General features: G+C 38.5%; 4 protein-coding genes and 1 pseudogene across 5 annotated transcripts; 3 read left to right on the top strand and 2 right to left on the bottom strand.

The window, feature by feature from the left end:
- Nucleotides 1-75: 75 nt before the first annotated feature.
- On the bottom strand, nucleotides 76-2,493 carry LOC133729710 (uncharacterized). Its single transcript, XM_062157271.1, has 6 exons — nucleotides 2,176-2,493; nucleotides 1,825-2,004; nucleotides 1,395-1,476; nucleotides 1,161-1,268; nucleotides 887-1,045; nucleotides 76-406 (listed from the first exon to the last, which is right to left on the bottom strand). Exons 1-6 carry the CDS (start codon nucleotides 2,425-2,427, stop codon nucleotides 210-212), a joined length of 978 nt encoding a protein of 325 aa, XP_062013255.1. The 5' UTR covers nucleotides 2,428-2,493; the 3' UTR covers nucleotides 76-209.
- An 897-nt stretch (nucleotides 2,494-3,390) lies between these two features.
- On the bottom strand, nucleotides 3,391-4,710 carry LOC133731390 (uncharacterized; annotated as a pseudogene).
- Nucleotides 4,711-5,490: 780 nt separating this feature from the next.
- On the top strand, nucleotides 5,491-8,854 carry LOC133729709 (endonuclease 4-like). The gene is made up of 9 exons (XM_062157270.1): nucleotides 5,491-5,723; nucleotides 6,120-6,294; nucleotides 6,526-6,633; nucleotides 6,728-6,783; nucleotides 6,955-7,038; nucleotides 7,264-7,356; nucleotides 7,477-7,547; nucleotides 8,006-8,079; nucleotides 8,361-8,854. Exons 1-9 carry the CDS (start codon nucleotides 5,610-5,612, stop codon nucleotides 8,477-8,479), a joined length of 894 nt encoding a protein of 297 aa, XP_062013254.1. The 5' UTR covers nucleotides 5,491-5,609; the 3' UTR covers nucleotides 8,480-8,854.
- Nucleotides 8,849-11,203, top strand: LOC133729708 (endonuclease 1). The gene is made up of 9 exons (XM_062157269.1): nucleotides 8,849-8,996; nucleotides 9,204-9,384; nucleotides 9,470-9,577; nucleotides 9,723-9,778; nucleotides 9,887-9,970; nucleotides 10,142-10,237; nucleotides 10,353-10,417; nucleotides 10,566-10,639; nucleotides 10,753-11,203. Exons 1-9 carry the CDS (start codon nucleotides 8,856-8,858, stop codon nucleotides 10,908-10,910), a joined length of 963 nt encoding a protein of 320 aa, XP_062013253.1. The 5' UTR covers nucleotides 8,849-8,855; the 3' UTR covers nucleotides 10,911-11,203.
- A 3,309-nt stretch (nucleotides 11,204-14,512) lies between these two features.
- LOC133729706 (internal alternative NAD(P)H-ubiquinone oxidoreductase A2, mitochondrial-like) lies at nucleotides 14,513-18,760 on the top strand. Of its 2 annotated transcripts, none has more exons than XM_062157268.1 (9): nucleotides 14,513-14,782; nucleotides 15,457-16,135; nucleotides 16,655-16,868; nucleotides 16,983-17,143; nucleotides 17,241-17,306; nucleotides 17,389-17,552; nucleotides 17,659-17,773; nucleotides 18,093-18,269; nucleotides 18,369-18,760. In XM_062157268.1, exons 2-9 carry the CDS (start codon nucleotides 15,539-15,541, stop codon nucleotides 18,522-18,524), a joined length of 1,650 nt encoding a protein of 549 aa, XP_062013252.1. In that variant the 5' UTR covers nucleotides 14,513-14,782; nucleotides 15,457-15,538; the 3' UTR covers nucleotides 18,525-18,760. The 2 variants fall into 2 exon arrangements, with proteins under 2 accessions (XP_062013252.1, XP_062013251.1); XM_062157267.1 differs by having other exon boundaries at nucleotides 14,514-14,700.
- Nucleotides 18,761-20,612: the final 1,852 nt, after the last annotated feature.

Below are 20,612 nucleotides of genomic sequence, written 5' to 3'. Positions count from 1 at the left end.
CCATTACACAGTATCGTTATTTACTGAGATGAATCAGTTTCACAAGAATTCTGAGGGGGAGCATGAAGCACGAAATTACAAACCGTATGATAGATTAAGCTTCATGTATCAGAAAATAAGAGTACAGCATAAATATAGCTAAACCAGAGTCACATTAACCTTTGCTTTATTCCCAGAACATAGAACCTGGGTGCATGAGGTCTGAAGCATCACGGAAAAAGTAGTATCTTTCCAATATGCTGGCTAGTTTCCATTAGCTGGTGAGCCTCAGCGGCTTCAGATAATGGGAAACGCTTGTAGACAACAGTTTTCACCTTGCCAGCCACAATTGCAGGCCACACATTCTCCTCCACCTCTCTAACAATTACCGCTTTGTTTTCTGGACTTCTGTATCGCAAACCAGCCGCTGCACGCACAACAACAATTTTTTAGAGATATCTAAACAAAGTGCAGCAGCTCTTTGCAAAAGAGGAGGGTCATCACAAAGGTTTTAATACTGAACTCAAGATTTGATCACTGTTGTGGAAGCAGATATGCAAGATGACATGTAATACTGAAACGTAGTAATGTACTGAACAAAGGAACCGAAGTTGGGGAAAACACATTGTGCTAAATGCTAATTAAGAATCATCAACTCCATAAAAGGTCACAATACTAGGGATAAGTGAACTTCTGGAAATGCTTGATATTGATAGCCACAAGGATGCTTAAAAATCACAAATCATTTTCAAACATGGGTATCCACAAGTATTTTCCTCTCAAATGAAACTCAGATTTCATCATAAACTATCATAGATACTCTATCATCGGTATATGAGAAATTTCTGAAATGCAATATACAAGGCAAAAAGCCTGTGGTACTAAAACCAAGTAAAAATTCTAGTACCTTGGATGGTGAGGCGCTTTGAAAGCACCACACGAAGATCTATTTCTGAGACAGCACCACTCAGGGTCCCAATGACAAAAAGCCTCCCATCAAAAGCTAAGCTGTCAAGGTTACGTTTAAAATAGGCTTGCCCAATGCTATCCAAGATGACATCAACACCTACCAATGAGCATATACCAATATGTTATTCATACTCAACAGTAACTGAAAGAACACAAAAAGCCATGTAATGCTCTTGCGTAATATTAATCAGGTGTTAATAAATAGAACAGACCTTTGCCGCCCGTCTCTTCCTTTACCCGTGTAACAAAGTCCTCCGTCTTGTAATTGATACCCACGTCAGCCCCAAGCTCCTTACAAGCTGCCAACTTTTCCTCACTACCTGATGATCCAACATCAATAACCTTAAATGTGAAAAACTGAAACTTGATTCTGTGCCAGATGTGAAAAAGTATGGCTTATAAACTGAAAACTGATTCTGTGCCACATGTGCAAAAGTATGGCTTACCTGCTGTGACAAATACCCTTACTCCCCGGTATTTAGCGATCTGAATAGCAAATGTACCGATTCCGCTGGAACCCCCATGAACCTGGAATTCCACCTCTGTTATGGAGATACACAAAGCTAAAGCAATTCACTTGTTCAATTATTCTATGCCTAGATCTAAGGCTTTGTTCAAGGCAATATAAGCAAAACAATGCCATAGATACCAACATAAAGATATCATCAACATGATAGAAATTTTTACTTCTAGTAGCACATTCCATACATGATACATCATCACAAAAATGTATCAAGCGACAATCTGAGAAAACCAAATACTGCGAGTGATTCAATATAGAAACAAAAAGCAACCAGAGATCGATGTTTGTAACTTAAACAACAACATTTCCAATGTAACACTAATACACGAGATTACAATATGTAAGCAAATTACCAAAAGTGTTTCGCCCGAAGATAGCCGGCTCATCATAAAAATGGTGGACCAGACAGTGCACGCCACCTCCGGAAAGCTCGCAGCATCCTTCAAAGAAATCCCAGGTGGAACCGGAAGAACCTGTCCCGCCGGAACAGCCACCTTCTCAGCATACCCTCCTCCACTAAGTAAAGCACACACCTACATAATCCGTCAAATGTAACAATAGGGTCATTGACTACTACTAATTCCAATCCCTTGTTAGCAAATATCATTACATTTTTCTCCCTCCAAACTTTACATCCAAAAATGACCAATTCCTCTGAGAAACAAAACACACAAAGCATAAGATCAATTTTTTTTTCAGATTACCTGATCGCCCACTTTCCATCTCGACACGTGTTTCCCGACGGCCTCGATGGTTCCAGAACATTCGAGGCCGAGGTACTGACTGGACCCCGGAGGTGGTGGGTAGAGTCCCTTCCTCTGAAAAGTGTCGGCTCGGTTCAGCGCGGTGGCCTCGACTTTGATAAGAACCTCGTCGTCTTTGATTTCTGGGTCTTCTACTTCTTGTACTCGGAGGACCTCCGGTCCGCCGGGGGTTGTTATCACTACCGCCTTCATTATTGTTCTGAGCTTCGTCGACTGTGTCTGAGTGGTCTGACTACCTTGTCTTCTTCCTAGCGGGAGGGATATATATATATATATATATGTATATGTCACTGACTCACTGCGGCGGTGATAAAACGACGTGTCGTGGAATTAGGATGCCATCCCTTTCCAACATCACCATCTTGAGTTTAGCACTTGAGCTCATGCGTGACGTCTTTTATACCAAGGCAAAATTATCCATAAATCTGAAAACAGTTTCCGGGTGAGTACGAAAGTTTTGATTTTATGTCTTTTAATTTCTTATGCCAATGAAAATGGTTCAGATTATGAACTTTTGCGATACTATTAGTGAAGTTGAACTTACACTAAACCCTAAACCCTTATGGGGTTAACATCCAATCCAATCCATTAATGTATTGTTGTTGATGGCAGATGAACATAACATTGCTACTGTATCACAACTATCACATTATGGTCGAGTGGTACCAATGAGAAGGACCAAGAAATTGGCAAGGTATGGAAATAATGAATAACGTCTAAGCATTTTGGGTTATTAGCTAGTGAAAGAGACGCCTCAATTTTACTGTATGACGATATGGTACATAAGAGTATAGTAAATTATTAGTATATACTGAGATGAAACAGTTTTACATTAATTAATCTGAGGCAGAGCATGATACAACCACATACAAACATGCATGAACCTAGCTTTGCTTTATTCTCAAAATATACACCCGGATTCATGAGTATGTTGTGCAAGTGGCCTAGTGGTTCTTGCCTAGTTGGGTGTGCTCCCCAACCTAGGTTCGAACCCCGAAGCTGTCAAAGTGGTCAGGCACTGTGCTGCAATGCACAGTTGGAGCATTTTACATGCGCCGAAGGGGTTTATCTTGGGCCTAGGAAGCCTTTGGGTTCCCCTTGACAAAGTCAAAAAAAATGAGTATGTTGTTCAAATGAATATTGAGAATAATGGAATCACCGAAGGAGGAGTATTTTTCCAACATGTTGGCTACTCTCCATGAGCTGATGCGCCTCTGCTGCTTGAGAGAAGGGAAAATGCTTGTAGATCACACTGTTTTCACCTTACCGGCCGCAATTGCAGACCATACATTTTTCTCTGTCTCACGTACTCACTATGAATGCTTTGTTTTCTCGACTTCTAGATCGCAAGCCAGCCGCTGCATGCACAAACACGAAAGGATAGAGATGTTGCATGTTAAACAAAAGGTGAAAAGGTCATAACCTCTTGCAAAGAAAAGGGGAAACAAATTCTAGTACCTTGGATGGTGAGGCGCTTCGCAAGCACAACACGAAGATCCAATTCTGTAACTAAACCATCCATGGTCCCAATCACGAAAAGCCTCCCATCAAAGTTTAAAGCGTCAAGGTTTCGCTGAAAATAGGCTGCCCCAAGGATATCCAAGATGCATGACATCAACACCTGCCAACGAGTATATATCAGTATGTACGACATCACTGGGGTGTTTACACAACAGAGCAAACCTTTGCCACCAGTTTCTTCTTTTATTCGTTTCGTGCCACAAAATCCTACGTCTTGAAACTCAAACCACTGGAGGTTTTTGAAACTCAAACCATTACGGCACGCATTTCATCAGAACAATTAATACCACAGTATCAGACTATGTTGTTACCAAAAATATTTCCCTCATGAAAACAGTCGACTCGTCATGAAAACAGTCGACCAAACAGTGCATGCCACCTCTGGGAGACTAGCTGCATCCTTCAAAGAAATACCGGGTGGGAGTGGAAGAATTTGTCCAACCGGAATAGTCACCTTCTCGGCATAGCCTCCTCCCGTAAGAAGAGCACACACCTGCATTACACAAATTGTTACAGTTCTAAAAGTATATGCATTCAGCATTCATGATCCATATACACTTCAATCACAAAACGGAATATAAAAAACAAGATCAAATTATATTTTCCAGTAGAATTAGTGTTTGATGGGAAAATTGGGTTCATTTAACCAAACCTTTGTACTCTGTACTCTAATTTCAAACCATTGATCTAGCAATTCAAACTCTGATGAAAGTAACGCTAAAATAATCAAACTAAAACCTCATTTCACCACTTCAGTAATCAAACGCAGCATAAGAACAAAGAACATTCACATTCCAAAACGATCGCCGGCTTTCCAGCGTGACACTTGTTCCCCGACGGCCTCGATGGTTCCAGAACATTCCGGGCCCAGTAACTCGGTGGAACCCGGTCTTCCACTTCCTGTACTTGGAGGACCTCCGGTCCGCCTGGTGAGGTAACCACTATGGCCTTCATTGATCTCAGCTTCTTCAATTAAATCAGACTGAAGTGGTTGATTTGAGGTTTCCGTTTGAAACTTTGAATGTATACTGGCTTCTCCCCCCAACGCACACACTGACACACAGACAGATTTATATATTATGCATATGTGTGTGTGTAATTCTCGTCTCTTTCTTTTCATACGTTCATAGTGGTTTAGTACTAATTCAGTTGGTTGAGATTATAAAATGTGAACTTGATCAAGCATTCAAGCTCATGCGTGACATCAAAACTATTTAAAGCTCTATTGATTTTCTTTCGACACTTCTGTTTTTCTTTTTCATCTCTTTAGAATCTTTATATGTTATTTGCTTCAAGAATCAAGATCTTTTAATAACATTTCATCGGAAACAAATTTTTTAATAAATGTTTTTGCTTGTTAAAAAACTTGGTAAATATTACAATACCTATGTACGCTCAACTTTTATGTTTGATCAAGTTTGTAGGGGTTGTGAACTTGTGATAGGGTCTTTGACAGTTTGACCTCTATTTTTTTTTTCTTGCTCAATTATTAAGTACAAGAATTTAAGTAAATTTTAGTTATATATATACAATAATGCAGAAATTAAATGTGGGTTGGAATTATTCTCAAAAAAAAAAAAAGAAGTGGGTTGGAATCAGATATGCTTTTCTCAGTGCGCCGGAAAATTTTATCTTTAACCCAAATTTGTGGGGACTGACTTGACTTCTTGTAATTTTAACCAAACGGGGAGTAAACGACATGTCGTGTCTGTATCAAATAGAACTGGATTTTGTTCTTCCTCTTCCGTAAACATTCTGGGCAAAAAAATAAAAAAAGAGAGAGAGAAAGAAATAGAAGAAAGCAGGAGACTTTGGTTCAATCCAAACCCGAAAAGCTACCATTTTTAAGATATATGGGTTTGTTTGGGCTGTGGTGGAATGGAAGTGCGGTAGGGCTTCTTCTATTGGTGCCAGGAATTCTGGGTTGGGGCAAAGAAGGCCATTATGCAGTTTGCAAGATAGCAGAGGTCAGTGAGTTTTTTACAGTACTAAAGAACTCATCTTTATTTATTTATTTGTTTTTTAGATATTGGGTGCTCTTGGTTTTGTATGATACTGCTTTGAAAATGTATTAGTAGAATGATGTGATCTTGCTTTGGTATTTGTATACAATTTGGCTGCAAGAAGGAATGGCCAGTAAAATTTGATGTGGTTGATGGAAGAGTGGTTTAACATGATGGGTATTAAATTTGGGTAGTAGAGTTGTCAATACCATATAGTTGGAGCAAAATGTGTTTGAAAGGTCAATTGATGAAGTAAAGGAGGTTTTGTAGACATGTTTGCGCCTACATTGTTAATTTGAAGATGGTGGTGAGGTGGGTTTGGAATCTTCAATGCTGATGAGATACCATTGTTTTCTCCAGGGATTTCTGAGTGAAGATGCTTTAGCTGCAGTGAAAGAATTGCTACCGGAATCTGCTGGAGGTGAACTTGCTGCAGTTTGCTCCTGGCCTGATGAGATTCGCTTTCATTATCATTGGAGTAGTGCTTTACACTATGTTGACACACCCGATTTTCTGTGTAACTACAATTACAGCAGTGAGTAGCTAGTTTTCAGATGGTTCAGTAATGCTATTTGATGAATCATATGTTTCATTTTCTGAATGTTTCTCTAATTAGATGACTGAGATTCTCTGTTGTGCTATATATGCATGTGTTATTATTTCAGTGACTTCTGCCTGCAACTTGAATTTGGTGCATGTGTTAATGCAGGCTCTATTTTGCCTAGCTTCTCGCTCTTACTTTGATTCATGTTGATATCTCTAATAGGAGACTGCCATGACTCTGCTGGACATAAAGGGAGATGTGTAACTGCAGCAATATACAACTATACGATGCAACTCTCGACTTATCAGGATTCCATCTCAAAATCAAAATGTACGCGCACATATTTATTGGATTCACTTTGCCATTCCGAAATATTAATATTCCTGAATATCAAAATCCTTCATCTTTTTGTATTTTATCACAGACAACTTAACAGAGGCACTTCTTTTCTTGTCTCACTTTATTGGGGATGTCCATCAGGTTTGCTCTTCATACTTGTTCCTCAAAACGTAAACACCTATAAGAAAAGCAAACCGTGCAATGAGTCAATCACATACTATCTGTGTGTTTGGAAGCTTATAAATTTTGGCTTATTTTAGAAGAGAGGAAGTGATTTTCATTTTTCCTGAACGTCATGTATGGTGTTGACAGCCCCTTCATGTTGGTTTCACTGGAGATCTAGGGGGGAACACAATAATAGTCCGTTGGTATCGCAGGAAGACAAATCTTCACCATGTAAGTCATACTTTCCCTAATTGCCAGTATAGGGACTTCAATACACGCTTATGCTCTTTCCCTATACTCTCACTTTAGTTCCCTAGTCTTTCTTTGTGGTTTTATTTTTTATGTGAATGATTGTGCAAAGCAACGACCAGATATTATAGGTTTGGCTTACATACTGTTTATGTTATTTATAAGCAGAATGAAGTTAGGTTCTCTAAAAGAATGTTTTTGTTCCAGGTGTGGGATAATATGATCATTGAATCTGCTGTAAAGACAATGTACAGTGAGGATCTTGAACTCATGATAGAAGCCATTCAGAGGAATATTACGGTGTGAAGTTCATCTCTTATTGTTGTTTTGTTTGTTTACTTGATCTTTTGCCCTGACAAGAGGTTTATATACCTGTGCAGCAACGTAATACTTACGTTTTTTAATTTTTACTATCCATAGGATGCTTGGTTCAATGATATGTCATCATTGCAGATTTGTGCAAATAATCGGACAATTGTATGCCCAAATGAGTATGTACATGTTCCTTTTAGTTCATTTATTGCTCAGTACCGCTTTGTGTGTAACATGATGCCTAATAGCATGAGGTGCTTGATATGCTTATATACCTGATACTTGGTCTTTTTACTTCCCAAGTTCTAGTTTACATATGTGTGAACTGTGAAGTAGATGGCATCGTATATTTTTACTTGATTTTAGTCTCCTGAGCACCAAGTTGATAGTTCAAAGCTGTTGAAAGTTGTGATGAGTCTGGAGGATTCAAATAGATTCTAGCAATTGATTGGTCCTGAAAACATGCATATTCAATTTGGCGCCAATGATTCGAATGTCTTATCATGGCTGAAAGAGTGAATACTAATGCGGCTCTTAGACATCAATGCATTCTATTAGTTACATTATTGCCTGGTAGAAAAGAAATTAACATGTTAAATCTAGTATGAAAATATTTAACTTGCTTTTGGTCTTGCAGGTATGCTTCTGAAAGCATTCGTTTAGCATGCAAATTTGCTTACAGGAATGCCACTCCAGGAAGCACTCTGAATGGTATTTTCCTTTTTCTTCTTTCTAACCGAATTATAGAATAAGATGATATCGAACCCTAACTCAATAATCACTTTCTTAAAATGGAAAAATCTCAATAATGTTGAACTCTAGCTTCTCTACTGGTTTGCTCTGGTTGACTTTTGCATCAGCAACAACCTAACACTGCATATTCTAGACATATTTACATGATCACATCACATGGACACACAGCATTTTCTTTTGATGCTCTGTATATTCTAATTACAGTGTTTTCGTTTCTAATCATGTGATTATGTTTACAGATGATTACTTTCTTTCTCGGCTACCTGTCGTGGAGAAGCGGCTAGCTCAAAGTGGGGTTCGCTTGGCTGCTACCCTCAACCATATCTTCTCTTCTGAACCAAAAATTGCTGAAGCATGAAGATAAAGAAAGGATAGGGATGGTGATGCATCTCCAGAAGAACATAATTGGGCCCAGCATTTATTGCTTATAAGCTATTAAGATTGAAGACCTTGAAGTTCCTCATACGCGAGTCGTCTGCTTAATATATTCCTCATATGTTGGTGATGATCCCTTTATGCCAGAATATACCCCATAAACCCACCTTGCTTCTGTTAAAGGTCAACTTTTGGGGTACACTTATAATAGTGGGAATATCAAACTTGTACTCATTGACAACCTTTGGTGACTTGTAAATTTACGTAACTAAGTCCTGCCAAAGGCCTATAAATAATCTGTATGGTGTCCTTGTGAGGAACATAACATTTGGTCAATTAACCAGAGAAATTTCTTCCAGATGGGTAGTTACAGAGGCTTTGGAAGATTTGCCAATTATTTTCGTGAATTTGTTTTGTTGCTTGCATTTGTTTGCATTTTAGTCCCGAGAGCTCAGGGATGGAGCAAAGAGGGTCACACTATGACTTGCCGGATTGCACAGGTAATGTCAATTCCATTCTTCTCCGAATTTGGTCTTGTCTTGTATGGAACAAAGAATTTCAAACCTATTGCCCAACTAGTTGGTAAAAACGCGTAAAATAGTCCCTATAGAGCATCATATTGCGTAACCAAAACAGAACACAAACTTGAAACCCATTAGGTTGGAGAATATACTGACTAATTATTGATAAACGACAACTGCATGCAGGCACTCCTAGAGCCTGAAGCTGCAGAAGCTGTTAAAAATTTACTACCTCATGATGTCAATGGCGATCTGTCGGCTCTGTGTGTGTGGCCTGACCAGATCAGGCACTGGTACAGATACCGGTGGACTAGCCCTCTTCACTTCATTGACACACCTGATAATGCTTGCAACTTTGAATACTCAAGTAAGCCTAATTAGAATTGCTTATTATCGAGAATTATCACAAAGTTAATGCAGTAATTAAATTCATTTGGTATATGCATTAACAGGAGATTGCCATGATGAACATGGTTCCAAGGACATGTGTGTTGCTGGTGCAGTCCAGAATTTCACATCGCAGCTTTCACACTACACAGAAGGAACATCTGACCGTCGATGTAAGGAAGCTAATGGACCAAATTAATATCATTTTTATATATTGATGATATTGCTTGAAGTTTTGTCAATAGCTAGCTTTCTTGTATTGTACCACAACATCACTCAATTAACATGGTCTCTTTGTCATTGACTTTTTGTTTGCAGATAATATGACCGAGGCCTTGCTTTTCTTGTCACACTTTATGGGTGATCTCCATCAGGTATATATACACATACGTGAATGGATTTGTAGCTGTTTGGAGTACAGAGAAGGATTTCTTTAATTTAAGTTGTAATGTTCATCACGACCATCTTCTTATTTTTCGCAGCCAATGCATATTGGATTCACGACAGATAGAGGAGGAAACACAATAGACTTGCGGTGGTACAGGCACAAATCCAATCTCCACCATGTAAGCATGCACTTGTTGTCGCAGCTTAATTATGAGAGGAACAATCAGATAGTAGTTTTCAGACCAAAAAAAAATCAGATAGTAGATCATCATTTTAGCTAGCTCTTACTAATATTTTCTTATTGATTAAAATAAATTAGAAATGATGATAAGAATTCAAATTGCATGCAGGTATGGGATCGAGAGATTTTACTTCAAGCTCTGCATGATTATTATGACAAGGACATGGAACTCCTCCTGCAAGACATACAGGGAAACATCACAGATGTAAGTGCCGGATGATAACAATATATAGTTATCAATTAATTACTAGTTTAACAAATTGTGCTAGTTCTTAAAAGAGTAGAGGCATTAGTTATATTGTTGATTTCTTCGTAAACAGGGAGTCTGGTCTGATGATGTTACATCATGGGGACATTGTGATGATATCAGTTCTTGTATAAACAAGTAAGCTCTCTCTATGTATCCAATCATTTCAGATTTTTGTGATCATTTATAGTGTTGTATCCGCATTTTCATATTCTATTATTGTTGGTTAGTACTTTTCATCGATATTTACATGCTCAATGCTAATACCTTGTTAATGTCAATGTAGGTATGCTACAGAAAGTATAAACATAGCTTGCAAATGGGGTTACAAGGGCGTTGAGTCCGGTGCTACTCTAACAGGTATATACTGCATTTGTATATGCACACAGTTTGTAATCAATTCTTTGTTAATTCTGCATAATATGATTGAATGAGAACTTATGGTTTTGTTGTAATGGTGTGAATTATTGTAGAGGATTACTTCCTCCCTCGGCTACCTATTGTGGAGAAGAGGATTGCCCAAGGTGGAGTCCGGTTGGCTGCTATCCTCAATCGTGCCTTCTCCTCTGAATCTGAAGCACAACCTGCTGATCATCACAAAAACAAAAGAGCATCACATTCACCCACTTAGATTTACAAACAGTCTACAACTAGACAAGGAGCTGCTGATCAAACTAGTTCCATTGTTCAAGCATGAAGTTAGAGATGGAATGTATATAGCAAGCTAGAGAGATCGTTCAAAGCTGCTTGAACACTAGCTTATAGTTCTAATTCCTTCCTAATTGTTATTTATTCTTCCTCCTCTTGTCTAAATCTAGAATGGTAATTGTATTTTAGAGAATTTAGATATCATTTTATTCCCATTTCCTAATGTATCCCATGAAATGATGAAAATGCATGGCGGCAGAGGGATTGGTTTGAGCCCAGCCCAACTTGGAGGCCCATTCCTTGTTCTTGTCATTCTTCATGGATTCTATTGTGACGTGTGTATATAAATCTACATCCATCCATGACGCAATTGAAACTATATTCTCTTCGATGGTCGGATTATGTTCCAATTTCAAGCCGTATATTTTTCAGTTCTTTGCAATCTTTGCCCTCTTCTTCTGAAGTTGTTTGCACGCAATAAGCATTAGTCTATTCTCGCAGATTTTAAGTATCTATTTGTATTATTGTTTCAGTTGCATGCAAGTTTCAGGTTCTAAATCCGCCACCGACTAATAGTACCTACCATAACTGGTCATGGCTTCAGCGGTTGATCTAATATGCAAATATTATCAACTTGGGAGCTACTGTTATTATGTGCCACTGATACGTACTGCTCTGTCACAGTCTTCGGACTCCTAGCTCATTTCGGACATAGGATGATCATGGTTGCCTCCAGACATAGACCGAGAGAAATTATAAGTACGTAGCCCGAAAATCTGCCTCCCCTTCGATCGTGTCGTTAGCGTTACTGCTCTGTCACAGTCTTCGGACTCCTAGCTCATTTCGGACATAGGATGATCATGGCTGCCTCCAGACATAGACCCAGAGAAATTATAAGTACGTAGCGCGAAAATCTGCCTCCCCTTCGTGTCGTTAGCGTTGCTAGATATTATAGAACTCCAGACTTTCAATTGACTAACATCAATCTTCCCTTGATAACAAAGTCGCCTTGTATGAACTCATTTGTGTCATGTGGTTATACTACCATGTACTTGCGTGTTTAAAAGCCATCGTCGGTCTACTGCAAGGCAATGCCAGTGCCAATAGGACCGAAGGTTACACAACTTTCAAATATCCAATGGAAAAGGGATCGGGATTTTTCAGCAGCGAGTGTGCTATTTGCTTGGAAAAGTACGAGAGAAAAGACAAGTGTGCAATGCTAGATAAATGCCGCCACACTTTTCACCATGCATGCCTCCACAAGTGGTTTGCGACCTAGCCTTCACCAGTTGTCCGATTTGCCGCCAAAAGTATTAAAGATTGGACACAAATATAGTGAACTCTAGGGAGTTAGTGATTGTTAGCTTATAATATATGGTATACAGAGAACTCCAGGGAGTTGGTGATTTTTGGAAGACGTCCCCTAAACATGTAGGTGTAAAATTTCCATTGAAGTTGTACATCAATAACGGAAGAGATTTTTACCTCAATTTAATAATAGTTTTCAAACAGATAAACTTAGAACTAATGACCTCTATTTTAAAAAAATCAAAACAATTCGAAATTTCCTTCACAAGGATAACAGCAGCAGCCACCAGAGGCGTCGATGAAGTATGAACATGCTAACTTACCCCCAGATATCACATACGATGACATTGTTTACGTGTTTAGGATTGCACTTCGTCCATAATGAATATAAGGGGTTTATCTATTTAAGCATCGATCGTTAATTTGGATTCTGCTGTGCTTGATTAAAGTGAAAGTAATATATAAACGGAGATGCTCTCAGTTGGGATGCTGTGCAGACAGAAGCTCTAGTTAGTTGGGATAGTGGAAAGATATTTACTTTATATTTTTGGTAGAGTTTTACGTCCTAACTAATTGCGGCGAGTTCAACTCTGTGCATGCATCGGTTGGATGGTATTATGCAGGATCAGAAACAGAGATGCACGCTCCGAGTTGGATTAGGTGGATGGAGCTTTGCGATGAGTTTTTGCTAGAACTTATGACTGAATTTTTGGCAGTGTTTCTTATGGGATTTATGAAGGAAACGGCTTGAATATGATTGTTATCTGGTTTTGAAGGAAACTATCATATGTTTCATGCTATTATCAGCAATTAAAGTCATAAAACTCATATCTGTTGGAGGAGATGATCGGGGTGGGCTGAGTCTCCGGCCCCATGATGAGCTGCCTGAATCTTCTACTTTGATCCGGCCACCCACCCTTTGCATGTTGACTGATGGCGAGTACCCAACAGCTGAAAGAAATGATGAGCATTCAAGTGATTCAAGTAATTATATTAGCATATATAATCTGGAGAAACAGGCCAATTAGTCTATTTCGCATATATGGAGTTAATTTGCAGCAGTTGAATTTTTTGTTAGTTTTCACTTTTATATAAGAGACTTTTGAATTTTCGATCATATGTAATTTTGCCCTTCGAAGTTACTTTATTAATTTTGCTTAGTCGTACAAATTAAGAAAAAATTAATGTTGTTGGAGTTGTTTTTATAAGGGTTCTTGACCCAATGCACAAAATTGGGTCAAGGTATTCCCACTTACACCACCAATAAATTTTTATTCTCACTTACCCCATTTAAAATTCAAAAGTCTCTTATATAAAAGTGAAAACTAACAAAAAATTCAACTGCTGCAAATTAACTCCATACATGCGAAATAGACTAATTGGCCTGTTTCTCCAGATTATATATGCTAATATAATCACTTGAATGCTAATTGGCCTGTTGTTCTAGAAGGTTCTGGCTACACTGTGATATTGTTTACCATCAATAACAGTAATTTTCATACAAAAATCACTTTGTACGTGGCAATTAGTAACCATGTAATGACGTAGCTCTTATTGGCTAATTAGCAATCCAAAAGCTACATAACATAGCCAACAAATTGAAAGCCTAGCTATGCAAACAATTATGAGTATCAAAGCACGATATGTAACTTTTGTGCACGTTTTTGTAAGAAAAATTCATATCATATGAGATGTAAATATTTGTACGGTGTAGTTTTCAAATACGGCGCGTTCGTCTCACGTAATCCTTAAAATAACAAGAGAATGAATTGCCTTACCCGATCAAACAAGCAATGCAAAAGCAAAAGCCTGTTTGAGTTTCTCATATGTAATTTGACAAGTCAAGTAAAACAAACCAACGGACCTGATGAAGTCATTTGGATGTGACTTTGACCTGGATCAGACAATTAGGCCCATGTCTGTTAGGTAAATTTTCCAAACTCAATCAGTCCACAAGAAAATAATTAATAATCAAAATTAAATCACATTGAAATGATATGACAGCCGCCTACTAAATATCCAGTCTTTGTCTCTTCACCACTGACTAGGGTTTTAGGAGGGTTTTAGGTCGCCTTTAGGTTTTAGGCAACCAAACACATCCTATTTAGTCTATACACACAGCTGGAGCCATTTCAAGAACCTCTTTTACTGATTCAACCACGCAAAACGACACCGCTTCACGTTCTGCAATCGCCAAACTTGCTCTGTATTTTCTTTTCAGACAGCTCTGATTGGCCAAAATACCAACCAAGGCATATGCTTCTGCTTCCTTCCCACACTAACACAACCAAAACCATTTGTAGTTTCTCTTCCATTTTTTTAATATCACCAGCTTTTTTTGACCACTACTTAATCAAAAGCACTTCTCAAATCTCAACAAACCAACTTGCTTGCGCTCCAAGTCGGCTCCTTTTCAACTCCCATGATCTTGGAGATCACGCAGCTCTGTCTAAACAAGAACCACAGTAAATCGTCTTAAACCCTTCTGCTTCATAAAGATGACATTTTTATTGGTTTTCTCTGTTCATGTTTCAATGCTTATCAATGGTTTGTATTCTCTGTGTTTCTGTTCAATCTTCTTAGGCTCTTCTTATCTTTAGTGTTTCTGTTTCCCCAGTTTGTATGCATTTTCTGTATCTTTGTATTTGGTGTGTATAAGATCTGGGTGTTTTGTACTGGAGATTGGTTTTTAAGCTTGAAAGTTCTTGTTTTGTTGTTCTGGGTTTAACATTTTTCTGCCTTTCATGTTGATTTTTCATATAAAACAGAGAGCTTTTGTTTACATTAGAGAATGTGATGGCTGAGATTCTAAATTTGACATATTAATCACCATAGTAGAAAGACTGATGAGTTGGGTTTGTCGATTATTATGTGTTTTAGCAATGTACAAGTAAAAAGCTACTGTCTTTTTAGCTTTTTATTAGCCGCTAAATTTACAAGAGCTTTCTCTTTGTTTCTGCCATCAACTGATGACCAAAGCAATGTTGGTTTTTGTTTTGCTGTCATGTAGTCTTGGAATCGATCGTTGTCCGACTTAATAAATTTACTTTGTTTAATTTGGAGTAGATCTTTATTTGTCCTGCCTGCTGTCATTACCTCTCCACATTTTTTGGAGTGGTATATACAGCTACTTATAAATATGTGTGCCTTCAAATGTTACTTCTATAGCTGTTTGCAATTTGCACAGCTCACACTTTTTCATCTGTGATTCAATTCCACAGGTTGAGCAAGTGATCATTTGATTCCGTTTAGAGGGTTTAAAGGGTACTTATTAGTCTTAATTGAGGGACTCATACTTTCGAAATGGCTTTAGAAAGGATTGCTAGGACTGCTAGGAGTAGCTGCAGAAGGTCAGGAGGTGCCTTTGGTGGTCACAAAAGTGAAAAGGATATGTTCTCTGAGGGAGCATCCACGCGCAAATATTGTTCCTTACCTTCACTTGAACGTGACACCAGAAATAGCAATTTTTCGTACCTTTCCAGCAGTCCAAAGGTGAATCACAGTAGCTTTTGGAGCAGGGGAATAAGGACAACCCCAAGTTATCAATTTCCATCTGCAGAAAGGATTGTTGAGGAGTCTGATTTGGAGTGTAATGATCCCAAGTATCCGGGTCTAGAGGCAACTAAGCCAGGTGAAAAGCCACGAGTGGTTGTTCTTGGTACTGGCTGGGCTGCCTGTCGATTCCTTAAGGGATTAGACACAAAGATTTATGATGTTGTTTGCATATCACCAAGGAATCACATGGTCTTCACTCCTTTGCTTGCTTCAACTTGTGTTGGTACCTTGGAATTCCGTTCAGTTGTTGAACCTGTCAGTCGTATACAATCTGCACTGGCAACAAATCCCAACTCATACTTCTATCTGGCTTCCTGCTTTGGCATTGACACAAACAAACATGAGGTACTCAAAGTCTCTTTAACCAGTTCTCCTGTTCATTTACTTAATTTGGTTTAAGGTGTATAAGGTCGGTGACATATATAGCATCTAATACATATAGGTTTCTCACTAGATGCATTCATACAGCATGTTCCTCCTTTGCATGCAATTCCGTAACACAATGAAAAATGATGTCAATATGCTTGTTTTATGGCTTTTATATGTGTTGACAGTGTTCTTCAATTATTGGGTCTCAAAAAGAAGTTGAAATACAACATATAGTTCTGATATTAAAAATCTCTCAAAGTTATGATTGTTTGTGAAGTAATGCATACTAGACTTAACTTGACACGAGAATGGATGTTCATAAGTTATAGCTTGATCTGAAATCAGAACCTGATTTTTTCCAAATGGGGAAAATGTATACTTTTTTTGCCCATTGATCAAACATTTTCCCCCATTGATCATTAACATACTGAACATTAACAAGGAAGAAGAATACAGTCAGCAAGCAAAAAAGTTTAATCCTCTTCTCTCATATAGGTGTACTGCGAGACAGTAAGCAACGGTGGTTTGCCTAATGAACCTTACAGATTCAAAGTTGCCTATGACAAGCTTGTCATAGCAGCTGGATCCGAGCCCTTGACATTTGGGATCAAAGGTGTGACAGAAAATGCATTTTTCCTCCGAGAAGTGAATCATGCCCAAGAGATTAGAAAGAAGCTTCTCTTGAACTTGATGCTCTCGGACAACCCAGGTGAGTGTTATCTCTTAGAGGATGGCTGTTCTTCTCTCTGAAGGGTGATTGAAAAAAGAATATTGCCAAACATTGGTTTCCTCTCGCAATCATCTTATGCATATTCATTTACAGGCATATCAGAGGAAGAAAGGAAACGCCTCTTGCATTGTGTTGTTATCGGAGGTGGCCCTACCGGGGTGGAGTTCAGTGGTGAATTGAGTGATTTCATTATGAAAGATGTCCGTGAAAGGTATACTCATGTTAAGGACTACATCAAAGTCACCCTCATTGAGGTACTTATTTCTTATTCACTCCTATACGTATAGTCATATATACATTTCACTTTTTGCCAAGAAAATTGATTTTCTCTCATGTATTTTCCTGGAATAGGCTAATGAGATTCTGTCATCCTTCGACGTTGGATTAAGGCAGTATGCAACCAATCACCTGACCAAGGTTAGCAGATTTTGATTTTTGTTTTCTGAGGGATATTCTTGTAGTTCGGCTAACTAATTTGAAAGTTGAACTTTTGCATCAGTGTGGTGTTAGCCTTATGCGAGGTGTTGTGAAAGAGGTGCATGCAAAGAAGATAGTTCTTAACAATGGCACTGATGTTCCATATGGCCTATTGGTCTGGTCTACAGGCGTTGGTCCCTCACAGTTTGTGAAATCACTTGATCTTCCCAAGTCCCCTGGTGGAAGGTATATGCACCAGAATTTCTCTCTGCTATCTCGTCTTTTCTTGGTGGACTGTTTACTTCTATTGAATGTATTAAGCATCTAAAATGAGTGCTATTGAGTGATACAGGATTGGTGTTGATGGGTGGTTGAGAGTTCCTGCTGTGGAAGATGTGTTTGCACTTGGAGATTGCGCAGGTTTTCTTGAAGAGACAGGGAAGCCAGTGCTTCCAGCTTTAGCTCAGGTTAGAACCGGTTTTGTGCTCTACAGAATGTACATTGCTCTCAAGATTGTTATGTCTGTTATATCAATCTTGCTACTTTTAAAGGCTGATAAAACAGATGGAGGTAATTGTAAAACCACCTTAGATTTCTATATCTGACTGAGAAGTTCTAACTTAGCCTTGTTCCCTAACAATATGGAAAAACAAATCTAATTGCATGGTAACATTGTCATTGCTATGGCATTTCTTCAGCAAAGTGCTCATCAAGTTCAAGACTGTATATTAGTCCTAGATTTTCGAACTCATCTAATAACAATTCATTTCACATTGCCTGAAATAGGTGGCAGAAAGGGAAGGAAAATTTCTGGTGGCGTTGTTTAACAGGATTGGGAAGGAGGCAGGTAAGGCCATGAGTGCAAAAAATATCTATCTGGGGGAGCCTTTCGTCTACCAACACCTCGGAAGTATGGCATCCGTTGGAGGTTACAAGGCACTTGTTGATCTGCGCCAATCCAAGGTTAGTTTTCATCAAAACTTTTACTCTGGATGATGATGAATGTGCTTCAAAAGCAAAAACTAGGCATTGACTAAACTTGTGAGTATAATTTTGTTGCAGGATGCAAAGGGCATAACGCATGCTGGATTTGTTAGCTGGTTCATCTGGCGCTCTGCTTATCTTACCCGAGTTGTAAGTTGGAGGAACAGGTTCTATGTTGCTGTCAACTGGGCTACCACGCTGGTGTTTGGCAGAGATAACTCAAGAATAGGTTGAACTTTGAAGCAACAGAATCATAGTAACTTTCCCTACTAATCTACTATAGCTTATACTTTTTATACATGTTAGAAGGCCAAGTCCTTGAGTTAGATTTAGGCTTTTCGCTTTTCTTCAACTTTGTTCTCCCTATGTGTAATTGGGTGCGATTTTGTTAGACACTGCCAGTTAAATGCTTCTTGTGCAACAAATGAAGCACTCAACTATACTGAATTGCTGCATCTCAGTTTCTATAAGCCTTGAGTTGATTCCATTCATTCAGACACTAAAGAGTAAAACCCCCATGAATTTCAGTCCAAAAGTTTACTCTTTGATTTTGGAAGTTACATGAAGACAATCGAGATTCATGATCGAAATACCAGATCAAAACCAAGATAAACCAAATACAATTCACTAATCTGTGAGCGACAAAAATTTGTACAACCTTTGATGCACAAAACAAAAGCTCAAGCTTTCCAACCACTCATCTAAATCTCTCACAAAAAAAAAAAAAAAAATCCAACACAGACCAATCAGCTAATAAGAGAAATGATGAACATCAGCACCACCACAGCGGTGAGAGAACATAGAAGAAACAGAGTGAAGCAGAAACCCCACTATGGCCATCTTCACCTGACCCCTCTTTGGGATCAGACGAGCAGTAATCCTCTGATTCAAGTTCCCACCGTTGATCATAGCACTCCTTGCACCTTCCATCTAGTTTTTGCTTCTGGGTTTGCTGTAAAATCCAAAAGGGTCACTGAAACTGAGAAAGATATATAAGAAGAGAAGCTTGAAACTTTGAAGCTGTGTTTTGAGTTTGTGATTCTGGGTCTACTTGCTTGTGCTTTATATAGTGCTCAAAGACCCTGTAGGCCACCTCATCAGTGTGCTTTCATTTTTCTAACGTCAACGTTGCTTGTAGAATTTGACTGCAATTTTTTTTGACAAAGACAATCTTGACTTTCCCGAGTTGGTCATGTTCAATGTGAACACCACCGCGTTTCTTGTCGTGTTTTCTTTTATAAAAAGCCAAAACTTTCACCTTGTATTCACAACCGGAAAAGCTTATGTTCACGGCGACTTGACCTTGAAAAGTCACTCTCCTCTCGACAATGGTGGGAAACCAATCCGGACACAGGTCTATATTCACTAGCAACAAAACACCAGAAATCAAACAACTCAATAACTCACTTTGGCAGCAAAAGTTGCTACATTTTCTGAATATATATTTCTCAAAAATAAGATGCTGAAAGGGTTACAAAGTTAGGCTTAAATAGCCTCTTAATCCTACGAACCTTAAGGAAAGAAAGGAATTAAAGCACAGATTACATTGAATTAAAAGGGCAATAAAAACTAAATGCACTTATTCAGCAATAATCAGCAAGGTAATTGTGTTGCACTTCAATAGCAGCAAATGCAGCAATACCAAATGAAGTACTTGGACACAAAGTCTTTGAGGTAAGGTGGAGTTTGGGTCTTAAGAGAAAGCTTCTTGGTTGATGCCTCTACATCAAACAAGAACCGCAACTACTCTGAATCATGAAAATTCTTAGTGGGATTAGTTTAAAAAATTAAGCACGTGGTCAATTGGTTCTGATAAATCACAAAGATTAGTCTATTTTACTAGCTCAATGAGCACTAGCTCATCTTTTTTCGAAGAGCCAAAGGATCCGGGCCCTTGTCCACATGGACCAGAATATTAGGGGACCCAGTCCATTCTACCAAACCTTCTTTATCTCCTTCTTTCTTTATGCCCAAGTTGATATGATAGGGACTAGAGACCAACTCCCAAATATAGTGATGCAGTGGTATTCTATCTACAAACCATAGACTAAGGCCTAGTTTGGTAACTGTACTTTTTAAACAATCAACTTTAGCTGTGTTGAGAAAATAATCGACTTACAAATTAAGTGGCTGAGTGTTTGACAAAATATGTTTTTAAAAATGCTATGAGTACAAAAAGTAGTGTTTAAGTGTTTGGTAAACTTTAATACAAGTGATGGGAGTGTATAAAATGACCAAAGTCAATCAACTTTTAAAAGCCCAGCTTATAGAAGCATGATATTTGCAGCTTCCATAAGTTGCATAGGAAAGTGTAAGATTGCA

Source organism: Rosa rugosa, chromosome 2 (assembly GCF_958449725.1).
Source record: "Rosa rugosa chromosome 2, drRosRugo1.1, whole genome shotgun sequence".
NCBI lineage: Eukaryota > Viridiplantae > Streptophyta > Magnoliopsida > Rosales > Rosaceae > Rosa > Rosa rugosa.
Note: the sequence above shows the minus strand (reverse complement) of the source record. Positions and strands in the feature narration are given on the sequence as shown.

Excerpts from the sequence above, each read along its gene's own strand:
- LOC133729708 (XM_062157269.1), top strand. The coding sequence starts at position 8,856 with ATGGGTAGTTACAGAGGCTTTGGAAGATTTGCCAATTATTTTCGTGAA. Across the intron at positions 9,779-9,886 it reads TTATGGGTGATCTCCATCAG|CCAATGCATATTGGATTCAC; the intron begins GTATATATACAC and ends TATTTTTCGCAG. Across the intron at positions 10,238-10,352 it reads TACAGGGAAACATCACAGAT|GGAGTCTGGTCTGATGATGT; the intron begins GTAAGTGCCGGA and ends CTTCGTAAACAG.
- LOC133729710 (XM_062157271.1), bottom strand. The coding sequence starts at position 2,427 with ATGAAGGCGGTAGTGATAACAACCCCCGGCGGACCGGAGGTCCTCCGA. Across the intron at positions 2,005-2,175 it reads GATGGAAAGTGGGCGATCAG|GTGTGTGCTTTACTTAGTGG; the intron begins GTAATCTGAAAA and ends CGGATTATGTAG. Across the intron at positions 407-886 it reads AAAGCGCCTCACCATCCAAG|CGGCTGGTTTGCGATACAGA; the intron begins GTACTAGAATTT and ends TTGTGCGTGCAG.
- LOC133729706 (XM_062157268.1), top strand. The coding sequence starts at position 15,539 with ATGGCTTTAGAAAGGATTGCTAGGACTGCTAGGAGTAGCTGCAGAAGG. Across the intron at positions 17,307-17,388 it reads CAACCAATCACCTGACCAAG|TGTGGTGTTAGCCTTATGCG; the intron begins GTTAGCAGATTT and ends CTTTTGCATCAG. Across the intron at positions 17,553-17,658 it reads CCCAAGTCCCCTGGTGGAAG|GATTGGTGTTGATGGGTGGT; the intron begins GTATATGCACCA and ends TGAGTGATACAG.
- LOC133729709 (XM_062157270.1), top strand. The coding sequence starts at position 5,610 with ATGGGTTTGTTTGGGCTGTGGTGGAATGGAAGTGCGGTAGGGCTTCTT. Across the intron at positions 7,039-7,263 it reads GGAAGACAAATCTTCACCAT|GTGTGGGATAATATGATCAT; the intron begins GTAAGTCATACT and ends TTTTTGTTCCAG. Across the intron at positions 8,080-8,360 it reads TCCAGGAAGCACTCTGAATG|ATGATTACTTTCTTTCTCGG; the intron begins GTATTTTCCTTT and ends TTATGTTTACAG.